Source organism: Canis aureus, chromosome 19, assembly GCF_053574225.1.
Source record: "Canis aureus isolate CA01 chromosome 19, VMU_Caureus_v.1.0, whole genome shotgun sequence".
Classification (NCBI taxonomy): domain Eukaryota; kingdom Metazoa; phylum Chordata; class Mammalia; order Carnivora; family Canidae; genus Canis; species Canis aureus.
In genome coordinates this window covers 51,522,186-51,550,037 of record NC_135629.1, presented here as the reverse complement: position 1 = coordinate 51,550,037, position 27,852 = coordinate 51,522,186, and the positions used below count along the sequence as shown (strand labels likewise).

General features: G+C 55.6%; 3 protein-coding genes across 7 annotated transcripts in view; 2 read left to right on the top strand and 1 right to left on the bottom strand.

Moving 5' to 3' along the window:
- Positions 1-24,434, top strand: part of CARM1 (coactivator associated arginine methyltransferase 1) — a 44,094-nt gene extending 19,660 nt beyond the window's left edge. For 2 of the 4 annotated variants that reach the window (XM_077859923.1, XM_077859926.1), the window contains exons 2-16: positions 5,421-5,546; positions 7,552-7,658; positions 8,587-8,691; positions 10,638-10,748; positions 11,793-11,970; positions 14,069-14,159; positions 14,343-14,424; positions 18,164-18,249; positions 18,443-18,532; positions 18,995-19,132; positions 19,233-19,322; positions 19,410-19,522; positions 19,609-19,686; positions 19,922-19,990; positions 20,150-21,385. In XM_077859923.1, coding sequence (XP_077716049.1) covers positions 5,421-5,546; positions 7,552-7,658; positions 8,587-8,691; positions 10,638-10,748; positions 11,793-11,970; positions 14,069-14,159; positions 14,343-14,424; positions 18,164-18,249; positions 18,443-18,532; positions 18,995-19,132; positions 19,233-19,322; positions 19,410-19,522; positions 19,609-19,686; positions 19,922-19,990; positions 20,150-20,292 — 1,607 coding nt within the window. In that variant the 3' untranslated portion in view covers positions 20,293-21,385. Of the gene's footprint in view, positions 1-5,420; positions 5,547-7,551; positions 7,659-8,586; positions 8,692-10,637; positions 10,749-11,792; positions 11,971-14,068; positions 14,160-14,342; positions 14,425-18,163; positions 18,250-18,442; positions 18,533-18,994; positions 19,133-19,232; positions 19,323-19,409; positions 19,523-19,608; positions 19,687-19,921; positions 19,991-20,149; positions 21,386-23,823 lie in introns of those variants that run through there. The other 2 variants (XM_077859925.1, XM_077859924.1) reach the window with 2 other exon arrangements.
- Positions 21,384-26,040, bottom strand: YIPF2 (Yip1 domain family member 2). Of its 2 annotated transcripts, none has more exons than XM_077859927.1 (10): positions 25,799-26,040; positions 25,582-25,642; positions 25,092-25,246; positions 24,936-25,016; positions 23,948-24,035; positions 22,588-22,704; positions 22,330-22,496; positions 22,070-22,252; positions 21,866-22,007; positions 21,384-21,790 (listed from the first exon to the last, which is right to left on the bottom strand). In XM_077859927.1, the coding sequence occupies exons 2-10, from the start codon at positions 25,610-25,612 to the stop codon at positions 21,780-21,782; spliced, it is 975 nt and encodes a 324-aa protein (XP_077716053.1). In that variant the 5' UTR covers positions 25,613-25,642; positions 25,799-26,040; the 3' UTR covers positions 21,384-21,779. The 2 variants fall into 2 exon arrangements, with proteins under 2 accessions (XP_077716053.1, XP_077716054.1); XM_077859928.1 differs by having other exon boundaries at positions 21,866-21,993; positions 25,799-26,012.
- On the top strand, positions 25,098-27,010 carry TIMM29 (translocase of inner mitochondrial membrane 29). Its single transcript, XM_077859929.1, has 3 exons — positions 25,098-25,272; positions 25,779-26,127; positions 26,204-27,010. Exons 2-3 carry the CDS (start codon positions 26,034-26,036, stop codon positions 26,890-26,892), a joined length of 783 nt encoding a protein of 260 aa, XP_077716055.1. The 5' UTR covers positions 25,098-25,272; positions 25,779-26,033; the 3' UTR covers positions 26,893-27,010.
- Positions 27,011-27,852: the final 842 nt, after the last annotated feature.

Below are 27,852 nucleotides of genomic sequence, written 5' to 3'. Positions count from 1 at the left end.
GTCTGTGCCCCTCCCCGCCCCCCCCCCCCCCCCCCGCGCCCCTGCCCCCGCCCCGCTGAAATCATCCTGGCAGCCTGCTAAGCCCTCTCCTGCTTCCTGTCCCCCACCTCTCTGGGCCATGTCCACACAGCCCCTCAGTATGTTCCCTGTGTGACAAGGGCAGACTGGTTTTCTCAGCTGGTTTCTGGAGGCAGAGCACAGAGTCGCTCCTGCCTCTTCCTTGGCTCACCCAGTGAGGGCTGGATAAAGGGGTGACTAGAGAGGAAGGTGCCGGCTTTGAGTCTACCAGGAGGCTTCCTGACGGATGGAGGCACTTGTGTGTGTATGTGTGTGTGTGTGTGTGTGTGTGTGTGTAGGGGTTGGGGAGTGGGTACCTAATCGCCACTGCTAGATCCAGGCCCTGTGGGTTCCAGGCCCTCTTTCCTGGGAGGAGAAGCTCTCTCCCAGGACACCCGCCCTCCATCCTGGGGAGCCGGCCAGGAGACAGGGTGTGCATACTAGCTCTGCTCCATCTGGGCTTGGGTGACCCTGGGCAGTGAGTGAGCTGGAGCCCCATGTGGGCTGTCCTCTGGCAGGGGTAGACAGAGCACCCCTCAACCCCTGCCCTGAAGGCCCATCCCATTGAGGGGGCAGAGCAAGCAGAGGGGAAAAGCCTTGTGCACAGACCAGGAGCTGGCCCACCGTGGCGCTGGAGGACTCCAAGAGCTTGGATTTTTGAGTCTTTTAAATACACAATAGAATATGGTCCAGCCCCCTCCCCCGCTTTTTTTTGCCAAATATTTACTGAGTCCTTTCTGTGTGTTAGGGATTAGTCTGTGGGGTGGCATAGCCGTGGCTCTCACAAGAGGCTGGCTCCATGGGCGGTGGTTGCCTCTGCCATGATGGGACAGGTCAGGTCACCCTCAGCTTGGCTTCCCTGGATGCAGCCACGCTTCACTTGGCCACAGGTCCTTGTGGTTGCCTGCCTGGCGCCAGGTTGCAGGGGTGCCTCAGGCAACTGGTTGGGTTGCCAGGGTGCCTCGTAAACAGAGGCCCTCCTTGATCTGCTTGCTGTTTACCCTGGTGCAGCTGACAGATTGGCTTTATCTCCTGCCCCAGAGGGACGTGGGTGACAGCACCATGCCCTGAGGTCCCTTCCTGGGACCCACTTACGGCTGGACTTGGGAGCCCCTTGGAGGGGTTCCTTATGGGTGCAGTGTGGTCATGAGCCTGTACCGGTGGCCTGCCGGGATGCTCTTCTCTCCAGCCTGTGGTCAGGAGGCTGGCCCCGCAGGGCCCAGGTCCAGTGCTCAGACTGTACAAGGGGGCAAGGGAGCCAGTGAACACCCATAGGCCTTCAAATATGCATTCATGCACAGGGAATGTTTTTCTTTTCTTTTCTTTTCTTTTCTTTTCTTTTCTTTTCTTTTCTTTTCTTTTCTTTTCTTTTCTTTTTTTTAAGATTTTATTTATTTATTCATGAGAGACACACAGAGAGAGGCAGAGACAGGCAGAGGGAGAAGCAGGCTCCATGCAGGGAGCCTGACATGGGACTCGATCCCGGGTCTCCAGGGTCACACCCTGGGCTGAAGGTGGTGATAAACCTCTGAGCCACCCGGGCTGCCCTGTGTTTCTTTTTCTATTGAGATAAAATTCACATAACGTAAACCAAACCTCTTTAAAGAGTACAATACAGGGACATCTGGGTGGCTCAGTGGTTGAGCGGCTGCCTTCAGATCAGAGTGTGATCCCGAGGTCTTGGGATCAAGTTCCTCATCGGGCTCCTCTCAGGGAGCCTGCTTCTCTCTCTGCCTGTGTCTCTGCCTCTCTCTGTGTCTCTCATGAATAAATAAATAAAATCTAAAAAAACAAAACAAAACAAAATTAAAGTGTACAATTCAATGGCATTTAGTAGATTCACAAGATTCACAGTATTGTGTAACCACCACCTCTGTCTAGTTCCAGAACATTTTCATCACCCCAGAAGGAAACCTTGCATCCATTAAGCAGTCACTCCCCATTCTCCCTCCTCCCAGCTCCCAGCCCCTGACAGCCACCAGTTTGCTGTGGATTAGCTACTTCTGGATGTTTCATATAAATGGAATCACATGTGTGTGACCTTTGTGTCTGGCTTCTTTCACTCAACATGGTATTTCTGAGGTTCACCCATGTTGTAGCCCGCATCAGGACTTTGTTTTTTTTTTTCATTTTGTTTTTACCTTTTTTTTTTTTTTTTTTTTAATAATGTCTATGTAGACTCAGGGTGGGGCTCAAACCCATGACCCCAAGGTCAAGAGCTGCTCTGTCTTCTGACTGAGCCCCCCAGGACTTCATTCCTTTTTACAGGTGAATAACACTTCCTGGCACAGATCTACCACATTCTGTGTTTCCGTCCTGCAGTTGACGGCAGTTGATGGACATTTGAGTTGTTTCCACTCTTTGGTTCTTGTGAATAGTACTACTTGGAATATTTGCATGCAGGTATTCGTTTGACTACTTCTTTCAGTTCTTTTGAGTACATACCCAGGAGTGGGATGGCTGAGTCAAATGGTAATTTTATGTTTAACTTTTTGAAGAACCACCAGCTCCTTTTCCACAGTGGCCGTACCATTTCACGTTCCCACGTTCTTCACAGGGTGTAAGGGTTCCAATTTTTCCACATCCTTGCCAACACCTGTAATTTTCCCTTATTTGTTTTAAATTATAGCCAACCTAGTGGGTGTGAAGCGGTGTCTCCTTATGGTTTGATTTGTATGTCCCTGATGACTCATGGTTTTTGAGCATCTTTTCATGTGCTTGTTAGCCAGTCCTCTATCTGTTTGGGACAAATGTCCCTTTGCCCATTTTGAACTATGTTAATTTTTTTGCTGAACAAATTCTTTATATATTCTGGACACTATCCTTATCAGGTATATGATTGGTAAGTGGTTTCTCCCGTTCTGTAGGTAGTCTTCACTTTCTTGACCATGTCCTCCGATGCACAAAAGTTTTTCAGTTCTGATGAAGCTGAGTTCATCTAGTTTTGCTTTTGATATTCTTGCTTTTTGGTGTCACCTCTAGGAATCTTTTTTTTTTTTTTTTTAAAGATTTTTGTTTGTTTGTTTATTTATTTGTTTATTTATTTATTTATGAGAGATACAGAGAAAGAAAGGCAGAGACAAGGCAGAGGGAGAAGCAGGCTCCATGCAGGGAGCCTGATGTGGTGTGGGACTCCATCCTGGGTCTCCAGGATCAGGCCCTGGGCTAAAAGCAGCGCTAAACCCCTGAGCCACCGGAGCGGCCCACCTCTAGGAATCTTTTGCCAAATTCAAGTTCAGGAGGATTTATTTACCCCTCCGTTTCCTTCTGGGCATTTTATAATTTTACCTCCTGTATTTAGGTCATTGATCTAGTGGAGTCAGGCTTTATATGTGGTATGAGGTACGGGTCCAGCTTCATTCTCTTGCATGCGAACCTCCAGTTGTCTCTGTACCATTTGTTGAGATGATTTGCTTCCCATTGAATGCTCTTGGAACCCGTGTTGAAAGTCAGGGGCATCTGCCTGGCTCAGGCAGTGGAGCATGCTACTCTTGATCTCGGGGTCTTGAGTTTGAGCCCCAAATTGAGCACCCACATTGGGTGCAGAGATTACTAAGAAGAATAAACTTAAAAAAAAAAGTCATGGGAGGGATGCCTGGGTCAGTTGTTTAAGCATCAGTCCGTTAATCATCTTGCCTTAGGCTCAGGTCCTGGGATGGAACCCCATGTTAGGCTTCCTGCTCAGCAGGGAGTCTGCTTCTCCCTCTCCTCTCCCCTCCCCCCTGCTTATGCTTGCTTGCACTTGCACGTGTTCTCTCCTTCTCTCTCAAATAAATAAATAAATACATAAATAAATGAATAAATGAAATCTTAAAAGAAAACTTGACTCTAAACGTAAGGGTTTATTTTGACTTTAATTCTGTTGCATTGATCTATATGTCTCTCCCTTGCTGGTACTATTCTGTTTTGATTACTCTACCTTTGTAATAATTTTGAAATTGGGGAGTATGAGTCTTTCAACTCTGGTCTTTTTCAAGATGGTTTTGGCTTTCTGGAGGGATCGGGACACTTTGCCACGCTTGCGCTCGTGCTGTTCTCTATGCATATAGCTCGCAGTTGTCTATTTGATGAGCTCAAAGGCAAGCTGCAGACATCACGAGAATTGTCTCAGTACTTCCGCATTTCGTAGAATGAGGGCATTATTGTGCAGAACCACCTGCTGTTGTCACACCTATGTCATTTCAAGTTTTCACACCTCTGGTCCACACTCCCATCCCTCCGTTGTCCTCTGTAACTGGTGAGAAGGTTTTCACTGGGCTCCAGTTGGGTCCCCCTTGGCCTTCACTGGTCACATGTCTTCAGTCTTCCTTTCCCTGGAATAGTTTCAGCCCTTTTCCTGTCTCTTGGCACATTGGGAGAGCAGGCGGGCTGTGTTGCTGACTTCCCCATGATCTGGCATCATCACGAGAGGACCAGGGTAGACACTGGGTTGACCAGGGCAGACGCTTTTGCCAAGAATACGACCCAGCTGCTCTGTCTGTCCTGCTGCACTGCACCAGGGCCTCCAGGGCGTGTTGGTTGATCCTGTTCCTGGGAAGGCTGAGTTTCACCGGCTGGGGGTGGGGGGCACACACTTGTTGAACCAGAGAGCACTAATAGTCATAGTGGCAGCTCTTGGGTGCTTTGTGCCCCGTGCCTGCCCCACCATTAGCCCCATTTGACAGATCAGAAAACCGAGGCTCAGAGAGGCTACGTGACCCACTCAAATCAAATAGTGAGCAGTGCAAGCATGAATCCAGGCCGTTTGGCTCCAGGGCCCATGCTCCTGATCACTGTGCCGCATCAGTACGAGAGGGCAGGGGCTTAGGTGAAGGAAGCAGAAGCACCTCCAGGAATTCCTTCTTGTTACCTTTGCCCCTCCGCCAGCTCAGTTGTGAAGGCTGACCGCCACACCCCCCCCATACATAACAGAGCAAGCTCCCCAGCTGGGTCCCTGCGGCCCTCTGACCATGCCACAGTTGCTCTTTTCTTGCCTCTCTTCCCATCTCAGTGCCCCTGGATGAGCAGAGGCCTGGGCACCGGGAGGTGCTCCGTGAGCGGAGGTGCTGGGAGAGGGACCCCCCTGGCCAGGATGTTCTGCTTGGGCACATGGTACTTGGCTACTGCCCCCCCGAGCCCACTCTCAGCCTTGGTCGCTCCGTGGACAGCCCTCCTAGCCACAGACACACTTTGTTTCCGTGTCCCTACACGGGCTGTGCAGGCAGGGCACACGTGCCAGTGCTTCCAGTGTGGGTGGTATGGTACCCCAGAAGAACCTGGGGTGTTGTGGGGAGAGGGAGGCAGGGATGGCAAGGACACGACTTGAACAAAGGTCGGCTGGCCCAGGTACCTGCTGGCTTACGCTTGCCTGTCTCCTTTCATAGATGAAGATGTGTGCGTCTTTAAGTGCTCGGTGTCCCGAGAGACAGAGTGCAGCCGCGTGGGCAAGCAGTCCTTCATCATCACCCTGGGCTGCAACAGTGTCCTCATCCAGTTCGCCACACCAAATGGTACGTATCCCTTCTGTCCCGGCGGCACACACCCAGAGAGCCCAGAGCCAGGTGACTGAGGCCGTTGGCCATGGCTGGAGGGGGACCTGGAGCCTGGTCAAATCATGGCCCACCCATCTGTCCCACGGAGCCGTCAGAAATTATTCCCAGGCAGAGAAGTGTCCGTGGGAAGGGTACGTCCTCGCCACCTGGAACACTGCCCCAGACCTTCCCTTGCTGAATCCTTTGGGTCCTTTTGGGTTCGGCTCAGGAGGCCTGGCCCTACCACCTGGCTGCACCCCAGGCCTCACGGAGGAGCCCGTGGGGGAGTCTGGGGCCTGGCCCTCCTAGCAGTGGAGGATGGGGGCGAGACAAGATCCTGAGGCGGGCTGAGCTCTGTTCTGAGCGCATAGAGAAGCCATGGGAGGGTTCTGAGCAGACTGGTTTTGGGGACCCAAGGGGGACACAGGCAGTTACTGAGGAGGGTTTATTGAGCTCTGGTGGCTCGGGGGTGGAGAGGGTTCAGCAGTGGAGGTGGCCTGGGGCTGGAGACTACATCAAGGCGTGGCACCCGGGCCTGGTTCAGGCTGGCTGAGGCCAGTGAGCCCAATGGGCTCAGGGCTGGGAGGAGAGCCCAGGTGGAGAGGCCGCCTGCCCACCGCTGCCAGCTCCCTGGGAGCCCCCTTGGCTGTACCCGTGCCCCGGGGGCCAGAGGAGGCCAGGCGGTGGAGGAAGCAGCCCGGTGACTGGCCACCTCTCTCCAGAGGTCGTCTTCAGCCTGCTCCGTTTCTTTTTTTTCTTTTTTTCTTTTTTTAATATTTATTTATTTATTTATTTATTTATTTATTTATTTATTTATTTATTTATGATAGACACAGAGAGAGAGAGAGAGAGAGAGAGAGAGAGAGGCAGAGACACAGGCAGAGGGAGAAGCAGGCTCCATGCCGGGAGCCCGATGCAGGACTCGATCCCGGGTCTCCATGATCGCGCCCCAGGCCAAAGGCAGGCGCCAAACCGCTGAGCCACCCAGGGATCCCCCTGCTCCGTTTCTTTCTTTACTTAAATTAATAATCCAAAGTCCGTGTTTAAAACCACCACCAGGGGTGCACATTATGAATTGGTGTAAATTTCTGTTTTATGAATATTTAGAGTTGACTTTTTTCCCTTTTAATTCTGTCAGTTTTTGAGATCGAGGTAAAGTACTCATAACAAAAATGTACCATCTTAACCTTTTTTTTTTAAGTGTAGGGTCCAGGGGCTCTGCATGTGCTCACACTGCTGTGCAGCCTTCCCCACCATCTGCCTCCAGAACTTTCTCATCGTCCCAGACCGCATATTTTCATTTTTTTAGGAGCTTTGCCTTACAAATACCGTCCTACTTTTATTTTATTTATTTATTTTTAAAGATTTTATTATTTATTCATTCATGAGAGAGAGAGAGAGAGAGAGCGGGGCAGACACAGGCAGGGGGAGAAGCAGGCTCCATGCAGGGAGCCCGACGTGGGACTGGATCCCGGGTCTCCAGGACCAGGCCCTGGGCCAAAGGCGGCACTAAACCACTGAGCCACCCGGGCTGCCCCTGTCCTACTTTTAAAACTGTTAAAATATGCAGAACAAAGTTTGTCCTCTTAACCATTTTAGGGTCTACGGTTCCAGGGTAGTAGATACCGGTACACTGTTGTTCCACCACCCTCCACCCTCATCCAGGTCCACCCCCACAGACCCCATAGGGAGCTGCTGGCTGGGCTTACAGTGATCAGGCTGCGGCAGGTCCAATGCTAGCTTGGCAGAGGCTAGGCTCACCCCCACTGGCTGCGCAGAGCATGCTCACCCCACAGTGCAGGACACCTGCCTTCTTGTGCTGGCCACCAAGGGGCAGCTTCTTTTTAAATTCCAACATCGTTTTGGGGAAAAAGAAATCACCAAGCCTGTGTGCTCAAGGTAGAAGAGTTGGGGTGTGCACCTAGACAGACCCTCAGCCCCCACCCCTGAGATGCCCACTCATGACCTGGCTTCCCCCTTCCAGATTTCTGTTCCTTCTATAATATCCTGAAAACCTGTCGGGGACACACCCTGGAGCGGTCGGTGTTCAGCGAGCGCACAGAGGAGTCCTCTGCCGTGCAGTATTTCCAGGTGGGTACTTGGCACTCCTGGCCAGGCTGTTGCCGCCGGATGGCCCCTGGGAGGCCGCACAGCACAGGGCAGGCCCACCTGGGTGCTCATCCTGGCTCTGCCCTTATTAGCCACGTAGCCTTGGGCAGGTGTCTGTTTGCTGGGCCTCAGTTTCCTCATCTATGAAACGGAGATGTCAGGGCCTGCCTAGGAGGGTTTCTGGAAGAATGTGAGTGCAGGTGGAGCTCAGGTCCACAGGCGTTCTGAGTAACAATAGCACAGTTATCCTGAGCCTGTGCTGCGTGTCAGGCACTGGTGTAAGCACTTTGACACGTACAGAGCACTTGATCCTTCCAACAACCCTAGGAGGTAAGTACTATTATTGTCCCCATTTTACAGATGAGAAAACTGAGGCTCAGAGAGGTTAAGTGACTTGCTCCAAGTCACACAGCTATTATGCAACAGAGCCAAGATGGGAAGCCAGGTCTGCCTGATGCCAAAGCCTGTGCCCCTGCCCGGGTGCCATGCTGCCTCCCGATCGCCCGTTGTCTTACAGAGAGACCCCGCAGCACCTCACCTGCCTGGCGCTCTGAGTTCTAGGGTTCTATTTGGTCTACAACTCTGCTTCGTTGGGGACCCTAAAACGGGGCAGGTGGCCCCCAATCCCGGCACCCCATCCCATGGCAAATTCTGACTTCTCCTGGGTGGCTTCCAGGTCCAGGCAACATCCTGCTGCAAACTTTGGCCATGGTGATGGTCGTAGTGTCCCTCCTGGGGCCTCTGGCTTCCCGCTCCTTTTCCTGGAGCAGCCAGCAGCTGCCAGCGGGGTCTAGGTCGGCAGAGGGGGTGCAGCCTCCCGAGGGAGCTGTGGGCCCACGGTGGGCCCTCCTCTGTCGCAGGGCCGGCCAGGACCTCGGCCCTCTGTGCCATTGGCCTGTCTCTGTTCCAGTTTTATGGCTACCTGTCCCAGCAGCAGAACATGATGCAGGACTACGTGCGGACGGGCACCTACCAGCGTGCAATCCTGCAGAACCACACAGACTTCAAGGACAAGGTGAGCACGCCTGGCGCCCCCCAGCTGGACCCTGGCCGGTGGTGCAGTGGCCCGCCCTGCCTTCCGCTTGCCCTCACGCCCTTTCCATCTGGCTTGAGCCGCTGCACTGTGTCCTCGTCTGTAGTTCTGTTTTTCTCTGCTCATTGAGTTTGTCTTTGAATTTTTTGGGTTACAAAAGCAAACTACTTGTTGTAAAAACCCAGCGTGTATGATGCAGGCATGGAAAGCCTCTGTCGTTTACCTCGAAAACCACCACTGCCAACAGTAAGGGTTTTTCCCAAATTTTCCCCCGTGCACATATCAGCTTATGTATTTCAGAATTAGTTAACCAAATCAGTGATTTACAAAATAGGACCTTATCCTTCCTAGACTCTTCCTGCAAAGTACTTTTCCCCATGTAACGCTATGTCTTGGGACACACCAGTACGTCATGTGGATATATTATAATTTTTTTTAAAGATTTTATTTATTTATTAATGAGAGACACAGAGAGAAGAGGCAGAGATGCAGGCAGAGGGAAAAGCAGGCTTCTCGAAAGGAGCCCGATATGGGACTCAACCCCCAGACTGGGGTCATATACCCTGAGCCACTGAGCCAACTCAGGCATCCCTGTAATTTTTTCTTTTTTTTTTTTTTAAGATTTACTTATCTGAGAGAGCGAGCACAAGCGGGGGTGGGGTGGGGGACAGAGAGAGAGGAAGAAGCAGGCTCCCCACAGAGCAGGGAGCCTGATGTGGGGGCTCAATCCCAGGACCCTGGGGACCTGAGCTGAAGGCAGACGCTTAACTGACTGAGCCACCCAAGCGCCCGTTTTTCCTTTTGAACCAATGGGAGCTTGTGTTTTTCTCAGCTCATTTTGGGAGGCACTCCACATGGTCTCTGCGGATCTGCCTCATCTGGCAGCTTGGTCCGTGGCCCCAGGACACAGCCCGAGCCCTGGGGCCTGAGCCCCACGGCCCGGCATCCTGCCCTTTCTCTTGGGCACTGGCGTGAGCATGTTGGCAGCACTGGGGGTTGGGAAGTGCACCTGCCTCTGGCCACATCCCTCCCAACTCTCCCAGTGTGGAGACCATTGCCTGGTTCCTCTGGATCTCCGAGAAGCACGCCGCCTGGGCTCTCCCTCTGGGCCTGCTGCTGCTCCCGGAGCACTTCTGCTTTAGAAAGCTCACGCATGTCGCCCGGAGGAAGCCGTCAGTCTGATCCGGGACCGGGTCGGTGTTCTAAACATGAGCCTGGACTCTTGTGACAGTCCACGTGGCGGGGCCAGCAGCCCGTGCGGTGGGTGGTGCACAGCTGGGCCTGGGGCTGGGGCGGCTTTTCACACTGGGTGAGCCGCCGGCCACCAGTCAGCACAGAGTGCGGAGATGCTGCCACCGAGACCCTTGCCTCCCTTCTGGGGCCGCTGAGGCCCTGCAAGGGCGCCTTTTAGCTTCTGCCCGGTGTCACCGCCCTTGGCCCCACTGGTCAGATCTGTGCTTTCCACGGGCGCCCCTCTCTGGTTGCCCAGATGCCTTGTGGGGCCGGGTCAGGGGTCGCTGACTTTCTGCCCGGCCTGTAGGCCTGGCTGGCTGGCCCCGAGCCTCAGTCGTGCTGCAGGACACAGCAGTGTCCCCAGTGAGAGCTCATTCCCAGGGGAGCTCTAGGTGTCCGCCGCGCTGCAGAGACTGAGCACGGCCCAAAATCTGGCCTGAGAGTGTTAATGGCCTTCGCATCCTAGCAGTCTTCGGAACTCCCCTCCTGTCACCCCACAGGCTCCCACGTGCTCCAGGTGGCTCTCAGAAGCCAGCCTTTGGTGCAGCCAGCCTGGGTGGCGAGGCAGGGAGCCTCGGGGCCGGAACACACTCAGTGGGGAGGGTCTGACCCAGTGGGCGCCCAGGATAGGCATGTTCCTCGTGGTCACCCTCGTGTCACTGGTGCTTTGTGTTCACTGCCCCCTCCTACTCCAGATTGTTCTGGACGTTGGCTGCGGCTCTGGGATCCTCTCCTTTTTCGCTGCCCAAGCTGGAGCGAGGAAGATCTATGCGGTGGAGGCCAGCACGATGGCCCAGCACGCCGAGGTCAGCCACTCACCAGGGTCCCGGCCTGTCCTCAGGCTTGGGCTCTGAGCCTGTTCACTCACGGGGCACCCCGCTTCTCTAGTTTGTCCAGAACCTACTGGATGAGGGAGGGCTGGGTGGGCCTGAGGGCGTGTGCTCTTCCCCGTGGGGCTGGGGCCGGTCTGCTGTCTTCAGAGGCTGCACGGCCTCTGGTTTCCAGGGTGGGGGGATTGTACAGTGACACAGACCAGAGTGGGACTGGGACCTTGGCTCCCCGGCCAGTGGCCCCCACTTTGAGCTCCCCTGTACATTCGTGGAATGTGGGTGACAACAGGGTTTTGTTTGCTTTTTTTCTTTTCGTGTACTGAAACCTTTATTACGAAGGTTCAGAGCCCAAAAGCCACAAAGTTAGGTAAACTGAAGATGCTTCCCTCCCCTGGCCCCAGCCGCCCAGCACCCCCGGGAGCAGGACAGACCTGTGTGGAAGCTCTCCAGAGCTGTCCCCGGCTCCTCCTCTGACACAGCCCCGCTCCCTGGACAGCACGTCTGGGACGATCTGTGTCCCCACCTAAAGAGAGCGTCCTCACCCTCTCTATGGCCTGGCCGCAGAGCATCCGGTTGCCCCCAGGGCTGGCGGGACCTTTGTTTAGATGCAGTTAGGCTGCCATTAACCTTCGAGGTCATTGCGATGCAAACACCTGCTCTCTCGCATGCGGTTATATCTGTAGGACACATTCTTAGCACTGGAATCGCTGGGTTGGAGGGTGTGTCCCAGTTTAGCTTTGGTGGCTGTAGCAGAGCCCACTCAGCCTGTCTATTCCTATCAGTCGTCCTCGAAGGGTAGAGGTGACACCAGGGGTCCGGGAGCTGCCGCAGGAGAGGCTCTGAGAGGGCTGGGGCTGGTAATGGCCATGGTTAGGATGCCAGCGGGGGAGGCGAGGGGCAGGTTTGGTGGCGGTGGGTGGGTGGCAGCCCTCCCCTGAGAGGAGGGGCCTGGGGACCACCCAAGGTGTGGCTGGGTGCAGGGGTCCCCGTGACGCCTCTGGAACCCCCACCCACCTGCAGGTCTTGGTGAAGAGTAACAACCTCACTGAGCGCATCGTGGTCATCCCCGGGAAGGTGGAGGAAGTCTCGCTCCCTGAGCAGGTGGACATCATCATTTCCGAGCCTATGGGCTACATGCTCTTCAACGAGCGCATGCTCGAGAGCTACCTCCACGCCAAGAAGTACCTGAGGCCCGGGGGTGAGTGTCCCTGCTGGCGCGGGCGGCTGCCACGTGGGGGTCCCCTCACAGAGCCCCTGGCTGCTGCCCAGTCGGTCTGATTGTGGTTCTGTCCCTTGCTAGCCTGGGGGGCTGGGAGCATCTGGGCCTTTACCCCCAAGCCCCCACCCCGCCCCAGCTGGCTGCGGCCTCGAGACTACTGGGCCAGACATGAGTACCCTGCCCAGCCAGAGTATGGAGGGGGTTCCCCGCATGCCCCCCGAGAGCCTCCGGGCCGCCTCTGCCATCCTACGCCCTGGGGTCGTGGGGATAGTGTCTAGCTGGGAATGGGGGTTGTGGTAGGGCGGAAGGTATTCTGTGGTGGCCACTTGCCCGAGGAGTCGGCCTTTTGTCTTCATTCCTGGCACAACAGGCCTCATCCTAGACAGGCCCTGAGTGCCTCCGAGCCAGAGAGACGAAGGAGGGAGTTCGTGTGTGCATGAGAGTGGGCTGGGGTTCTCGAGGGTCGGGGAGCGACCATCTGTGTTGTGAACGTGTGCCCTTCTGTGGCCTCCTGTGCGTGTCACTGTGCCTGCCTACCCACGTACCTGGGTCATTGACTGTTCAGATCTAATCTGTGTCCCTGGGGGTCTGTGCACGAGGGCCCGGAACATCTGCTGGTAGGTCCATTTCCGTGCTTGGGTCTGGGTTTGTATCTGTCTCAAGTATTTCCGTACTAGCAAGGGGTCATGCGTGCATGTGGCACAGGAGGACCCTGGCCAGGGCAGCAGCCATGGGGCAGAACATGCAAAACTGGGGGCCTGGCACGCCCCATGGGGGCCAGGGGACGGGCAGCTCTGTGGGGAAGCACCCATTTCGGTCCCCTGGCCTCCCTGGATCTGGGCTGCGGGCGCTGGCCTCCGGCTCGCTCCTGGAGGGAGGATGTGGCCACCACTTCCCACGGCTGGGGCCTGTGTCGCAGGTGTGAGTGTGGGAAGCCAGGCTGCCTTGGGCGTTGGCCTGGATCTGCTCCCCTTCCGTCCTGCGGGTAGGCTAGGCTGCCGGGGGTGCGCCCCAGCAGGGTGGGCTCCTCATTCTAGGACATGAGCACAGATGGGAGCCAAGCCCTGGCGCGCGGTCAGGCCGCCTGCCCCCAGTTTGCCCCCAGCCTGCCCCCAGCCTGCGTGTGTGTCTTTGTTCCATCTCCAGATGCTCTTTGGGGGATCGAAGGGACTCGTGTCCCTGGCCAGATACCTGTAGGTGCCTTCAGAGCAGGAGCCCTTTCCCTTGGGCTCGGCCTGGAGGGTGGCTTCTGAGCCTGGGTTGGTCTCCCCCTCCCCCATCCCAGTGGCTTCAGCTGAGCCTTCTAGCTGGAAGAGAAGGCAGGTTCCTGCCTCAGGCCCCCCTCCTGCATAGAAGGGGGGGAGGCCCACATCTGGAGACCAGGTGACCTGGGGCCCTGGACTACCCGAAGTGGGTGGGGCCTCGTGAGCCGTGCTCTCTCTGCCACTGGCTCAGACTCATCAACCTGTTGAGTCACACAGACAGAGGACCCTGCCCCCTGCCCCTTCCCACTTCAGACCAGTTGCCGAACCAGGGCAGCCAAGTGGCCCACCCTGTTGGCCAGAGCGTGGGATTCAGCTAAACCCCCACCCAGCCTCTGGCCTCATGTGAGGCCCTGACAGTGTAGCCAAGGGCTCACCTTCCCTCTGTTCAGAGAGCTTTGCTTCACTTTCCCTGGCTGCACATCTGTCCATGGACAGTGGCACCTGAGAGACTCCGCCTGGCTGACTGATCAGGGACCCAGAGGCCTGGCTGCACCCCAGGCACCACGTACTTACCCCTGAGGCTTTGGCAGGTGCATTCCACCTCCCAGCCCTAGTAATGGACCAGAGGGACAGGCCTTCCTGCGTCCCTGGCTGGCTGTCCAAGTTTAATGAGTCAGTGCATGTCAAGTGTTCATCTTGGCCGGTGGCAGAGAAGGTGCTCGATGCGTCTGTGTTGCACGAATGCACAAAGGAATGAAAGAGAAGCTGGGAAATCCCAGGCTTGGGGGTCCTGGGGCCACTTGGAAGCTCTGCCAGGCCCTTTGGGATGTTCCACCCTGACGCCAGCACCCCTCCCTGCCCCCCACTCCCAGGAAACATGTTCCCCACCATTGGTGACGTCCATCTTGCACCCTTCACGGATGAACAGCTCTACATGGAGCAGTTCACCAAGGCCAACTTCTGGTGAGTGTGACCTGGGTGTCCTGCCTTCTCAGGGACAGCCCGCTTCTCTTTTTCTCCTCATCCTCAGTAGGACCTGAAAGACTTGGGCTGGATGAGGGCCAGCTGGGAGAAAAGGCAGCCTGCTCCACCTGTCTCTCCTGCTGTGCTGGTGACCTTGCTGTGGGGGATGGGGGCTTTCTGCAGGTACCAGCCATCCTTCCATGGAGTGGACCTGTCAGCCCTCCGAGGCGCTGCGGTGGACGAGTATTTCCGGCAGCCTGTGGTGGTGAGTGGGGCACCCAAGGCACTATTGCAGTTAGCACTGGGCGTGGCCCTCCTCTGGGGTGACAAGACAGGGGCATGGTCTTTCCTGTCAGGCCTCGTGCGAGCTGCGCAGCCCTAGGAAAGCCGCTGCCCCTCTGAGTTCTTGCTTTTGCCGCTACGCAGAACTTTGACACAGGGATGTTGGGAATAAAGTGGCAGTGCACGTGGAGCGCTTTAATGCTCACTAAGCATGCAGTACATGCAAGCTGCTGGGAGACTGTGGGTGAACTGGTTTTGATTGATTTTAACTGAGATTTTTTTGAACTGATATAGACCCATGGTTCAAAAATCAAAAAAATATAAAACTGAAAAGCCTAAAGGCAAACAGTATTCTTGGTTCTCTTCTCAGGAGTTTTATATCTAAATGTGCATATACAAATATATAGATATATAAACACACAAATAGATACATATGTATATAACCTTTTCCTCAAAATATAGCATAATCAACATACTATTTTGACTTTTTATGATCAGAGTACATATATTTTATGATTTCATTTCTTTGAAATTTGTTGACAGTTGCTTTATGACCACTTACGTGATCTCTTTTGGTTAATGTTGTTGTGTACTTGAGAAGAATGTGTATTTATCACTTGTTAAGTACAATGTTATATTGTCAATTAAGTCATGTTAGTTAATGATGTTGGTCAAATTTTGTCTACTGATGTTTTGGGGAGGGTGAGGGGAGGGATTTTCTGCTTTTTCCTCTCACTGATCGTGGATTTCCCATTCCTGAGTTTTTGCTTTATATTTTTTGGCACTATGTTATTAGGTGCAGGCAGGTTTAGGATGATTGTATCTTCCTCTTGGAGCGATCCTTTTGTCATTATAAAGTGTTCCTTCCTTTCTCTCAAGTAATACCAGTTGCCCTAAAGCCCCCCTCTCCTTTTTTTCTGATAATAGTTCAGCTAGTCTGGCTTTCTTTTGGTTAATCTTTAAACAATATGTATTTTTCCATCTTTCTACTTTCAACTTTTCTGTATCCTTATTAAGGTTTGTTTCATGTAAGCAGCATTATTTGGGATTGGTTTTTTAACCAGAGTGATGTTTTTTGTCTTTCAACGACAACATGGAGACCATTTTACATTTGATGTAATTACTGGTCTTCATGGGTAGAAATTTATCTTTTTTCTATTTATTCTGAATGTTGGTTCTGTTAAACTGTTTTGCTGTCTCTTGTTTTAATAAGGTATGTATTGTTTTCCCCCACTTGATGTTTTTCACTAATTTTGGGTAGACCCTTGGGTACCGACTCTTTAAACACTACCTCTGCCCCATTCTCTTTCTCCTTCTAGGACGTTTTTACTATGTCTCAGATGATTCTTACACTGTTTTCTGCATTTTTCATCTTTTTTTTTTCCTAATTGCTTCATTTTCATATTTCCTACTGATCCATCTTCTAGTTGGAGTCTTTGCTATTTAAGTTGATTTTCTAAATCTTCAGTCCTAGGATCTCATTCTGCTTATTTTTTCAGTCTCTGAAATGCATTTTTTCTACCTTTTTTTTCATACATACTGTAAGTTTCTGGCTACTTTTATTATCTAGATAAGTGTTAGTGTATTTTTCTTTTTGTTTCCTCTCTTAGATGGAGGCTCTGGGTGATGTTTTTCCTCCCAAGGAATTTTTTTTTTTTTTTTCTTGGCAATTAGCCATATAGATAGATTACCTTGGTCCTATCAGACATTTGACATATCTAGAGGCTGCTTTTCAGACTGGACTTTGCTGGTCTATTTCTTGGCTTCCTTGTAAGGCAGTGGTTTTCAAACATTTTGGTCTCAGGTGACCTGTTTCTATTCTTAAAAATGGAGGATCCCAAAGAGCTTTTGTTAGTGTTTTAGCTGTTGATATACTGTCAATATCTCTTGGTATTAAAAATGAATAACCAAGCCACTGGGTGGTTCAGTGGTTTAGTGTCTGCCTTTGGCTCAGGGCGTGATCCTGGGATCCTGGGATTGAGTCCCACATCAGGCTCCCCAGAGCGAGCCTGCTTTTCCCTCTCCCTCTGTCTCTGCCTCACTTGTGTCTCTCATGAATAAATAAATCTTAAAAAAAAAAGAAGAAACTCAAGGTGGGGTACCTGGGTGGCTCAGTCAGTTGAGTGTCTGACTCGCAATCTCACCTTGGGTTTTGATCTCACCTTGGGTTTTGATCTCAGGGTCATGAGTTCAAGCCCTGCATTGGGCTCCACGTTGGATGTGGAGTCTACTTAAACATTAAGCCCAAGAAATTAAAAATATATTTATTTTAAAATAAAATAACAATAAGTCCATTACATGTTAACATATATTTTTACGAAAAAAACTTTTCCAAAACTTTACAGTGGGAACAGTTGGCATTTTTAACTTACGAATCTTTTTAATGTCTGGCTTATTTGGAGACAGTTGGATTCTGCTTCTGTGTTTAATTGGCTTTGGTATCACAGGTGAGTGAATCAAAGAAAACAGACAGCATCTTAGTTTTATCATGAAAATAGTTTTGGCATTGGGGCACCTGGGTGGCTCAGTGGTTGAGAATCTGCCTGTGGCTCAGGTTGCGATCCTGGGGCCCTGGGATCAAGTCCCACATCAGGCTCCCTGCAGGGAGCCTGCTTCTCCCTCTGCCTATGTCTCTACCTTTCTCTCTGTGTCTCATGAATAAATAAATACTAAAAAAGAAAAAAAATCCTTTTGGCCTTGAGAGTGCTCTGCAAGGGACCACATTTTGAGAACCGCTGCTTTAGGGCCTCGCCTTCAGTGGTCTCAGTGCAAGCCTGGTGGGAGCCTCGCGGTGCTCCTCGTCCCAGCCTCCCAGCACCAGTACACAGCTGAACCTTTCCTTAGTTTTTCAGTGTCTTATCAATGGCTTTCTGCTTGATTTCTTTGCCTCTAGGCCCCACTCCACATGCAGCTCAGGAATTGGCAGATGCCAGATGCCAGGTGCATGTAGAACATCCACCTCATGTTTCTGCATTTTCCTTTTGTTTCATTTCTTGACCTCTTGAATCCTAGCTGCCTTGATAACCCCAAACCCCCATTTTGCTTTCCTCATCCAGGGAGGCCGTCAGAAGGTCCTGCCCCAAGGGGAGAGGCACAGGCGAAAAAACATCTCCCTTCTCTCTAGGATCTTGGCTCCCAAAGCTGTGGCTGCTGTTGTTACCCTTCAGTACTTTCCAACTAGGCTTTTTTTTTCCTTTCTATTTTATTCAGCTCATAGTTCTTCACAGGACCGTTGTTGGTCTGGTACAAAGCCTCCGTCATAGCTGGGTGTGGACGTCAGCACAGCTCTCCGACTTGCGTTTTAACTTCACAGTTTATCTCAGAGATCCTTCCCCCATCTGTTCATAAAGAGCCTCTTCGTTCTTTCTTGGTCTTTTATGGGTGGGACATTGGTGGTTTAATTAGATGGTGTCCAGAGTATGTCTACTCTGGACAGTCTGATCACGTGTGTGAGCTTGTATATGTACATGTGTGTCTGTAGGTTAACCTCCCAGAAGGGGAACTGCCAAGTTCCTAATGCATGTGAATCGCTATTCGGAGAGCCGGCACTACTGGCCCTCCATGGTGGCGAACCACTTCGGCCTCCCCTAGCATGTCTGAGAATGGCAAATTGGTTGTAGCCGAATGGCCTAGAGGCCTTGGCCAGCCGGAGAGGGGCAGAGCTCTCCCCTTCACAGCTGGCCTCAGTGCCTGAAGCCAAGTCACACTGTGGTCTCTCCCAGGACACATTTGACATCCGGATCCTGATGGCCAAGTCTGTCAAGTACACAGTGAACTTCTTAGAAGCCAAAGAAGGAGATTTGCACAGGTACCAGCACCTGTGCCCCTCCTCCCGAGCCTGGCTCCTGCTGGAGTCTGGGGCCAGCACAGCCTCCCACAGGCATTCTGCCCCAGGGTGGGGGGGCAGGCAGGGGCCCCAAAACCCCTCTCCCAGCCACCCCACTTCTCTCCTGGCAGTCCCGATTTGGTTTCCCCAGCAATCACCACCCTTTGCCTTCCAGGATAGAAATCCCATTCAAATTCCACATGCTGCATTCCGGGCTCGTTCACGGTCTGGCTTTCTGGTTCGATGTCGCCTTCATCGGCTCCATGTGAGTGCAGCGGGGTGCAGAGCATGCTGCGCTCTCCACCTGCCCGGGTCCGACTTCCCTGTGGCTGTGACCCCTGGGCCTGGCGGGCTCAGAAGCCTGGTTGCGGGCTGAGGGGACAGGATAGGCCCTCTAGGCTCCCTATCCCCTCCAAAAGAGCAGGGACAGCTCACCTTTGAGCCAGAGACTATTGTGGGGGAGGGGGTGTCCACCCTGTTCTCAGTGACTGTCCTTCATGGGACCTGGTCTGTCTCTTGGCCCCGAGGTCAGGGTGAGTGGGCCCCCTCGTGGCTGTGGATCTGTGTATGTGTGCGCATATAGGTGCACAAGCACGTGCCTGGGACACCCGGGCAGCCAGCCGGTCTTAGCTCCAGGGCCCCAGGGGACCCATCAGAGATGCCTGGGGGGAGCTCAAGAGGTGGTGGCTCCAGCCTGGTTAAGCGTGTGCCTGTCCTTGCTTGGCAGAATGACAGTGTGGCTCTCCACGGCCCCGACGGAGCCCCTGACCCACTGGTACCAGGTCCGGTGCCTGTTCCAGTCACCACTGTTCGCCAAGGCCGGGGACACGCTCTCAGGGACATGTCTGCTTATTGCCAACAAAAGGTGTGAGCTGCCGCTTGGGCGCCGGGGAAGGCAGGGGGGGGGTGGGGGGGGGGCATCCACCCAGCCAGCTCATGGCTGTCCTCCCCTGCCCTCTCTGCAGACAGAGCTATGACATCAGTATTGTGGCCCAGGTAGACCAGACAGGCTCCAAATCCAGTAACCTCCTGGATCTGAAAAACCCCTTCTTCAGGTAGGACGGGCTGGCAGCCCGCAGGCGGGGTGCCCCTCCCCGGCCGGCAGCCTCTCAGCCCCGACCCCTGGCCTGTCTGTGCTGCAGATACACCGGCACGACGCCCTCGCCCCCACCCGGCTCCCACTACACGTCCCCCTCCGAGAACATGTGGAACACGGGCAGCACCTACAACCTCAGCAGCGGGATGGCCGTGGCGGGTGAGCGGCCCGTGTGGGCCAGGCAGGGGCGGTGCTGGGGCGCTGGCCACCACCTCCCAGCCCCTGACCTCTACGTCTCTGCACAGGGATGCCGACCGCCTATGACCTGAGCAGTGTTATCGCCGGCGGCTCCAGCGTGGGCCACAACAACCTGATTCCTTTAGGTGAGCGTCTCCAGGGGCTCTGGGGGTGGCAGGGCTTGGGCTTTCCGCGCCACAGTTGTCACTACCACCTCCTCTTTCTGGGGGCGCCTGGCGGAGGCCCCCCGACTCCGTTCCTCTCTGCCTCGCTCTGCAGCCGCTGCGCCCACCCTCCCCACACCCTAGTGATGAGAGTGTGGGCCGGGCTGGGGGCGGTGACGCCGTCTCCCTTCCTTCCTCCCTCCCTCTTGCTGCGCAGCCAACACGGGGATTGTCAATCACACCCACTCCCGGATGGGCTCCATAATGAGCACGGGGATTGTCCAAGGTAACGGTGGGCGGGGGAGCGGGGTCCCGCGGGTGTGAGAGCGCGGACCCCCGGGTGCCCGCCTGCCCTCTCGCCTGCGCTCTCTCTCTCTGACTCTGCCGCGGGTCTGGGCGGGCGAGGGGGCGGAGCTGGCCCCTCAGCGCCCGTGCACCCCCACAGGGTCCTCCGGCGCCCAGGGCAGCAGCGGCGGCGGCTCCAGCGCCCACTACGCAGTCAACAGCCAGTTCACCATGGGCGGCCCTGCCATCTCCATGGCCTCCCCCATGTCCATCCCGACCAACACCATGCACTATGGGAGCTAGGCCCCGCCGGCGTGGAACAGACTGACAGCACCAGGAAACCAAATGAAGACCCTGCCCACCCCCCCCCGCCTGGGCGGCTTTCACCCCTGTACCGGAGAAGCCCAAACACCCGGTCACGGCCCTCTTTGCTATGGGAACTTGGACACTTTTTTACACAACATTGCCGCCGCCGCCCCCACTCCACCGCCCACCCACATCTTGGCCCTGAGCGTGTGTCGCTGCCATATTTTACACAAGATCATGTCGTGGGAGCCCTGTTTCCCCCTCCTGCCCTCCACCCTGACCTGGGTTTGACATCTTCTATAACAGGCGTGTCCGGGCCTGACAGCTGTGGGCCTGGCGGGGAGTTGGGGGGGATGGGGGGAGCAGCTGCCACCCCACCCGGTCCCTTGGCGCCTGTCCCCCCCTTTGCCTGTCTCCAATGGGAAGGCAGTCCTGACTGGGCGGGGCCTCCCCTTCAACTACCAGGCCTTGGTCACAATGGGCGTGACATGCTGCTTTTTTTAATTTTATTTTTTTACGAGAAGAACCAGTGTCAATCCACAGACCCTCTGAGAAACCAGGCCGGCCGGGCCGAGCCAGCAGCCCCTCTCCCCAACTCAGAGGCTCAGTGGTGAGGGGCAGCCCTGCCGAGTCTTCGGGACAGGGGTGGGGCCAGGCCTCTGGAGACCCGAGGCCCCCGCCCACCAAAGGGTTCACCTCACACTTGAATGTACAACCCACCCCGGCTGTCGGGAAGGCCCTCCGTCCTCGGCCCCTGCCTCTTGCTGCTGTCCTGTCCCTGAGCCCCTGCAGGTCCCCTCCCCCACCCCTGCCAAGAGTTCGAACAGGTGGCCCCGTGGGCCCCGGGCCTGGAGGGAAGGGTCACTGTCAGCCGCTCGGGGCAGACACGAGAAACCTCAAGGATCGATCGTGGAAGGCGTCCTTTTTCCTTGTAGCTCACATTAGGCCTGTGTGTTTCCCTCAATATTTGTAGACGCTCCAGTCCCTAATACTATGATGGCATTTCGGTCCCTCCCCAGCCTGGGAAGGGGCCTTGCAGGGACCTCCGCCCCCTCCCCCCCAAAACAAAACAAATAAACAAGGAAATGTATGTTTCAGCACAGGCAATTTTCTTCTACTTCTGCTCCCCCCGTTTCTAACACCTTCAAACTCGGATGCGGTGGAGCTCAGGCTAGGCCCTGGGACCAGCTCACCAGGCACCCAGGAAGGGCAGGCACAGTTGAGGCCGGGGTGGCCCCCCTCTGCTCTCCCAACTGTCCCATTGGGGAAAGCAGAAGGTTGGGCAGGGAGCCCGAGGGCGATGCCACACCAGGAGCTTCCTGCTGCCCCTTTCCCGCCTTTATATAAATTCTCGGAATCACCTTTGCATAGAAAATAAAAGTGTTTGCTTTGTAAGAAAAGTCTGGAAAGTAGCAGAGTGATCTTGAGGTGTCAGGGGAGCCTTCAGCCATCGTCTGAGGAGCAGGGCAGGCATAGGTGTCCCCTCATGTTGGGCCTGAAAGAGAGAGACTCCTGGGAGCAGCCCTGGGACTCCTCGAGACGGGGAGGAAAGGCAGGAGCAGCCCCTTACCCATAGGCTCGGCCGCCCTAAGTGGCCTTAGGCCTCGACGTGGGTGGCAGCAAGAGGTTCGCAGGCAGAGACGTGGCCTGGGCCGGCGGTGCCAGGTGCTCCAGAGGCAGGGGCTGGAAGAAATAAAACTGGACCGAGGCCCCTGGAGTCAGTGTTGGTGGGGGGTCAGCACCCGCCCCCCGCCCCGGCCGTGACCGTCTGTACCTTACAGCCCACGGCCAGGAGGGCATGGAGCAGCACGACAGTCGAGAGCAGCACTGCAGCCACCAATCTGGTGTCCTCTCGGACAACAGGCCAGAGGGTAAACACCAGGCTGGCGGCTGACAGCACCAGGGCCATGACCCCAAAGAGCCACTGCAGCCAGGGGACCGGAATGAGCCACAGGACCTGGGGGCGACATGGGCAGCTGCCTACCAGGCCTTCCCCATGATGCCTGGTGCCCTCCACCCCTGGGCCGCACTTACCACGGTGGGGATGAAGACAAAGAGGGAGTAGCCGTAGATGCACACGGTCTCCAGGAAGGTGTAAGGCCCCATGCGCTCCCGGACACCCTTCCGCCACCGCAGGAAGCCCCACAGCGCCAACGGCACCAGCCAAACATAGCAGTAGATGGTGACGCCAGCCACAGTCACTGTGGAGCGCGGGGCAAGGCAGGCAGTCACCCTTGGGGCTCTGTGCACTCCCAGCCCCGGCAGGTGCCAGGCCTAGCCCACTTCACTCACCCTTGTGGAACTGGGGGCTGTAGTGGATCGAGGGGTCCCTCCTCTGGGCCAGCACCAGCGTCAGATTGCCAGTGATGGCCAAGACGAAAGCCAGCGTGGCACAGATCCAGAAGGGGCCTGTGGGCAGGGCAGGGTGTGGGGAGGGGCCCAGGGTTCCCCGAACAGGAGACTTGTCCCATCTCAACTGTGCTGGGACCCCAGCTGCTTTCTAGGCTCGGGGCTACCTGCACACCACCCCCCGTCACTGATGACCTGGGCTGGCTGATCCCAGAGCTGGCCCTCAGTCCCTCAGCTTTCCTGACTTTTCTATCGCCTTTGCTGTAGCTGATCGCTTCCTTCTTCTGGAAACACTTCCCATGTGCTTTTAGGACTTCATGCTCCTGCTTCTGGCATGTCACATTCCTGGCTATTCCCCAACCTTTGGGACTCCCTAACCCCTTCGATAACGGGGACCCAGCCAGGGCCGGTCTTCAGCCATCCTCTCTGTGTTCACCCCTTGCACCATCTTGTCCCGCCTCAGGGGTTTAGGTCACCTCCAGGCTGATGACTCCCAAATGTCTCAAATTTGGTCTGTGCCATGAACCACTGGCTTTATAGTCAGCATTTCCACGTCACGTCTAGGTCTCTCCAACTCCAGCCTGCCCAGCCTTTCCAGTTGGTAAATGACAGTCCCATCCTTCTAGCAGTCCCGATGGAAATCCAGGAGCCACCCTTGCCTCTCTTCTCCCGCCCGACCTCAGGCGTGTCAGGGTGTCAGGAAGTCCCGTCGGCTCTGCCATGAGATCTCTTTCACAGTCCAACCACTGCTCTCCACCTGGGGCTGGGCCCATCATCCCACACCTGTACCATGGTGGCGGGCACTGCCTCTCTGGTCTCCTGGCATCTGCCCCTTCCCCCCCCCCGCCCCCCATGGCCAGAGGAAGCCTCAGAGTCCTTAACTAAGACCCCTTCTCACTGAGACGGACAAAATCTGCACAGTCTCTCCTGTCACCTCTACGACCTCATGCAGCTCACTGCTCCAGTGACAATACTGCTCCACCACTGGACCTGTGCCCCCTTCTGGAATGTTCTTCCCCTATGTCTCCTCACCTTCATCCCTAACAAGGCCCATTCTTGCATCCTCCTCAGAGATGTCCTGTCTCAACCATGCAAAATGGCAACTCCCATCCTCTAAACTGTTTGCTTTTTTTCTGAGCCCCATTGCCCTCAGCAGCCTCTATATATCTGTCTCCCCAGATGGAATGCGTGCTTCCTGCCCTCTGGGAGTGCCCCTACTTTCTTCTCAGCTGGAATCCATGGGCTGGCACTCGGTCCACATGTGCTGAATGAATTATCGAGCTGAACGTACACCACCACTCACCATACAGGTCTGGCCGATTCCGCAGATGGTGCCGTACAAAGTTGTGGCCAGGCCGGGGCAGCAGTGAGCCTCTGATTCGGTCCAGGACCTGGGGACAAGGTGGGGCCCAGAATGGGAGCCTGCACAGGGCCAACACACACATCCCTCCACCAAAGAAAGAGGAAAGGGCTAAGCTCCTGCCCTTAGGGGCTCCTTCCCTGCTGAGCTCCCATCTCCTTGCCTGAAAAAGCTTGGATGTTCCCTGAGTTTTTGATGCCCCTTTCCCTGGCCAGCCCCAATACCCTAGCGCGCTACTGCTCTCAAGGACTCTTCCGGGTTGGTCATCTTTCTCCTTGCTTCTCCCTTCTCTTAGCTTGGCTGCCCTGAACAGCCTGTTATGTTGTGACATGCCTGGACCGTGAGGTGGGGAACAGTCAAATCCTGGGCATCCTCCTGCCTACCTCTCTTTCCACTATATTCCTTGTTCTGCACCCCAGGTTTAAGGCCTGGGGTCTCTGAGCCACCTTCCTAATTCAATTCATTCCTCTCCTGCTCTAAACCCTTCTGTGGCTCCCCAGCACCCTCACGATGAAACTCAAACTAGCACAGCGTACGAGGCCTTTGTGGTCTGGGTTCTGCCTGCCTGTCCCCCACCTCAATCTCCAACCAGATCAAGTGACAGGTAGCTCGTGACACCTTCTCTCACCTTTGGCCCTCTGCATCTGCTGTTCCCTGCACCTGCCATACGTGCTTCCCTTCACGTCTCTGCACATTCCTCACCTCCTCCAGGAGGCCCTTCTCTAACCTGCGTGACTATATGCAACTGTGTTCCCACGAGCCCATCACACCATAATCCTGACAGCGCACCACAGTCCACCAGCCCGTGTAGGGGCCCGTGTCCTACCGCCTGGGCATCACCAGCATTCTGGTGTCTAGGAAGGGCTCAGTGAACAGTGGCTGGACCCCCGTGTGACCGCAGGCCCCATCCCACCAGCTTCCCGGGCCTGACCTGGGATGTGTCCACGTCAAAGAAGCTCTGATAGTAGCTAAAGGTCCAGAATCCGGGCTGCTGCTTCTCCTCCTGCAGGAGCTGCAGGGATGGCATGGGCTTTCAGCGGCTGCCCTTCGCCTGGGCGGAGCGAGAGGCAGGGCCTGAGGCACTCACCGCAGTCTTGTCACTCTCCTCAGCCTCCTCAGATCCGTAGATACCACCCGAGTCCACCTCCACCGCCACGTGCCCCTGTGGGGCCAGCTGACCGCGGCCACTCGTGGTGGCCGCATCTGGGGTCTCCGCCAGCAGACTAGAAGCTTCCTCGAACTCTATGGAGAAGGAATACGGGACAAAGGCATGTTTTGGGAGTCAAGACAATTTGGTTTGGCCCACTGCTCGGCTGGGGGACAACACTCCACCTGGGGCTACCTAAGGGCCCAGCTTCCTAAGTTTTGGGGAGTTGTAAGGTGTGTCCCCCCGCCCCACAAGGGCCCACCACTTAAGGCTGGTTCCGGGATGGGGTCAGGTCTGGGACCGAGGCTCAGGCTGGGAGCGGGGTTCGGGTCAGGGTCGGGGCTTCAGGCCGGCTGTCGGCGGGCACCCGGGTGGGAGGGTCCGGGCGGCGGAGGGAGTAGGAGCTCGGGCCAGGTCGCCGCCCACTCACCGTGGAAGGCCAGCTCGTCGGCCGCTGCCATGGTCGCTCAGGGGCGTCACCGCATCCCGCTCTGAGGACAGAGGCCAATGACGCCCGCCCCCAACCACACTCGGTGCCCCTCCCCCCAGGCCCATCCCTCAGCCCGGAGCCCAGCCAGGCCGCTAGGGCACCGAGCGGGGGGTGACCTCGCCGCCCCCGCCCCACAGGTGCACCCCGCCCCCCTCACCTGAGGCTCCCTCAGCCGGCGTGGCCCAGGCTCTCTGCGCCTGCGCGGCCCGCCTCCCGGCCTCCGCCGGCCGCGCTCCGACCCGACAGCAACATCCGGCAGCGGTCCGAGTTCCGTCTTGTTCCGATGGGAAGCCACTTCCGGCACCGTCGACGCTGGCGCAGGAGGCCCCCGGGCCTTTTACTTCGCACACGAGGCGTTTCGCTTCGGAAAACGGACTCTGAGCCGGAAGAGAATGGCGACGGCCGCTCTGAAGAGATTGTGGTCCCGAAACCGTGAAGGATCTGGTGGCCCGGCGGCCGCGAAGCCGGGCGTGTGGGCGCGGCTGGGTGAGTAGCGGCGGGCGGCGGCGGGAGGGTGGCCACGGCGGCCTGCTCTCACCTGTGTGTTCCGCTTCTCCCTCAGGCGCCTGGGCCCGCGTGCTGCTCCGAGACTACGCCGAGGCTTGCGGGGACGCGGCGGCGGCGGCGCGGGCCCGGCCCTGGCGGGCGGCCGTGTACGCGGGGCTGCTGGGGGGCGCGGCGGCCTGCTGCGCGCTGGCGCCCAGCGAGGCGGCCTTCGAGGAGGCGCTGCTCGACGCGTCGGGCATCCTCCTGCTGCTGGCCCCTGCCACGCGCAACCGCGCCTCCGAGGACTGTGTGCAGCGGCTGCTCTGGCTGCGGGGGCGCGGCCGCCTCCGCCACGTGAACCTGGGCCTCTGCGCGCTCGTGTACGAGGCGCCCGTCGACGCCCAGGCCAGCCTCTACCAGGCTCGCTGCCGCTACCTGCAGCCCCGTTGGGCCGACTTCCCGGACCGGATCCTGGACGTGGGCTTCGTGGGCCGCTGGTGGGTGCTGGCCGCCCGGATGCGCGACTGCGACATCAACGACGAGGAGTTCCAGCACCTGCCGGCCCATCTGCGCGTCGTCGGACCCCATCAGCTGCATTCTGAGACGAACGAGCGCCTCTTCGACGAGAAGTACAAGCCCGTCGTGCTCACAGACGATCAGGTTGACCAGGCGCTGTGGGAAGAGCAGGTGTTGCAGAAGGAGAAGAAGGACAAACTCGCCCTGAGCCAGGCCGACTCCCTGGTGCGGTCGGAGGTCCCCAGATGAAACCCAGGCCTGGATCCGGAAGGGCGCGGAGCGCTGGCTGACCGTCCACCCGGGATGGCATCCGCTGTGTTTTAGCCTCAGATCCAGAGTGACTTAAATAAATTATGTGCACAGTGTTCTTTCCCTGGGTTTTCACAACCTTTCCGGCCTCTCTCCCGCTCATCTGGTTCCTTGTTAGTTGAAGCTGATTCAGAGTTAGCTTGGTCTAGGCCTAACCTCGGGTCAAGGAGTTGGGGGAGAGCAAAGCGACAAGACCAGGTAATGTTTATCACTGCCAGAGTTAATAATGAGCCTTATACATATATATATAAGCCTTTTTTACTGAGCTTCCCAGTCCCTCCACCGAGGTACCACATTTGTCAGGTGACTCCAAAGCTCTCCTAATACCATTCAGATTTTCACTTTATTTTTATTTTTTTAAAAAAAGAGTTTATTTTATGAGAGAGAGAGGCAGAGGCTCCCTGTGGTGAACCGGATGCAGGATTCGATCACAGAACCCCAAGATCACCACCTGAGCCAAAGGCAGACACTCAACCACTGAGCCATCCAGGTGCCCCCAGATTTTCACTTTAAATTTGGACTTGCAATGTTTATCTTCTTTCATTTTCATGAGTAGCATTTTTAATTATTTCAAAATAAAGTTAAAAAGCAGTTTCAGAAGAAAGTGGAAAAATAACCCAAAGACATTCTGTGTATCCTTCACCCAGTTTACCCCAAATGGTAATGTTTTACAATAAACTACAGCAAACTAGGAGATTGCCAGTGGTATGACTATAGATTTTACAGGGAATCTTTCTGCAAAAACCTTCCCCCCCCACATATGACAGTGATATCAAACTGATTTGGAAGGATAAAGCATTTTTTTTTAAAATCTGGAATTAACTATGGAATCACAGATTATTTCAGTCACCCTGGAAACCCAGAAAACTATTGAATGGAATAGGTTAGTCTACAGAGCTG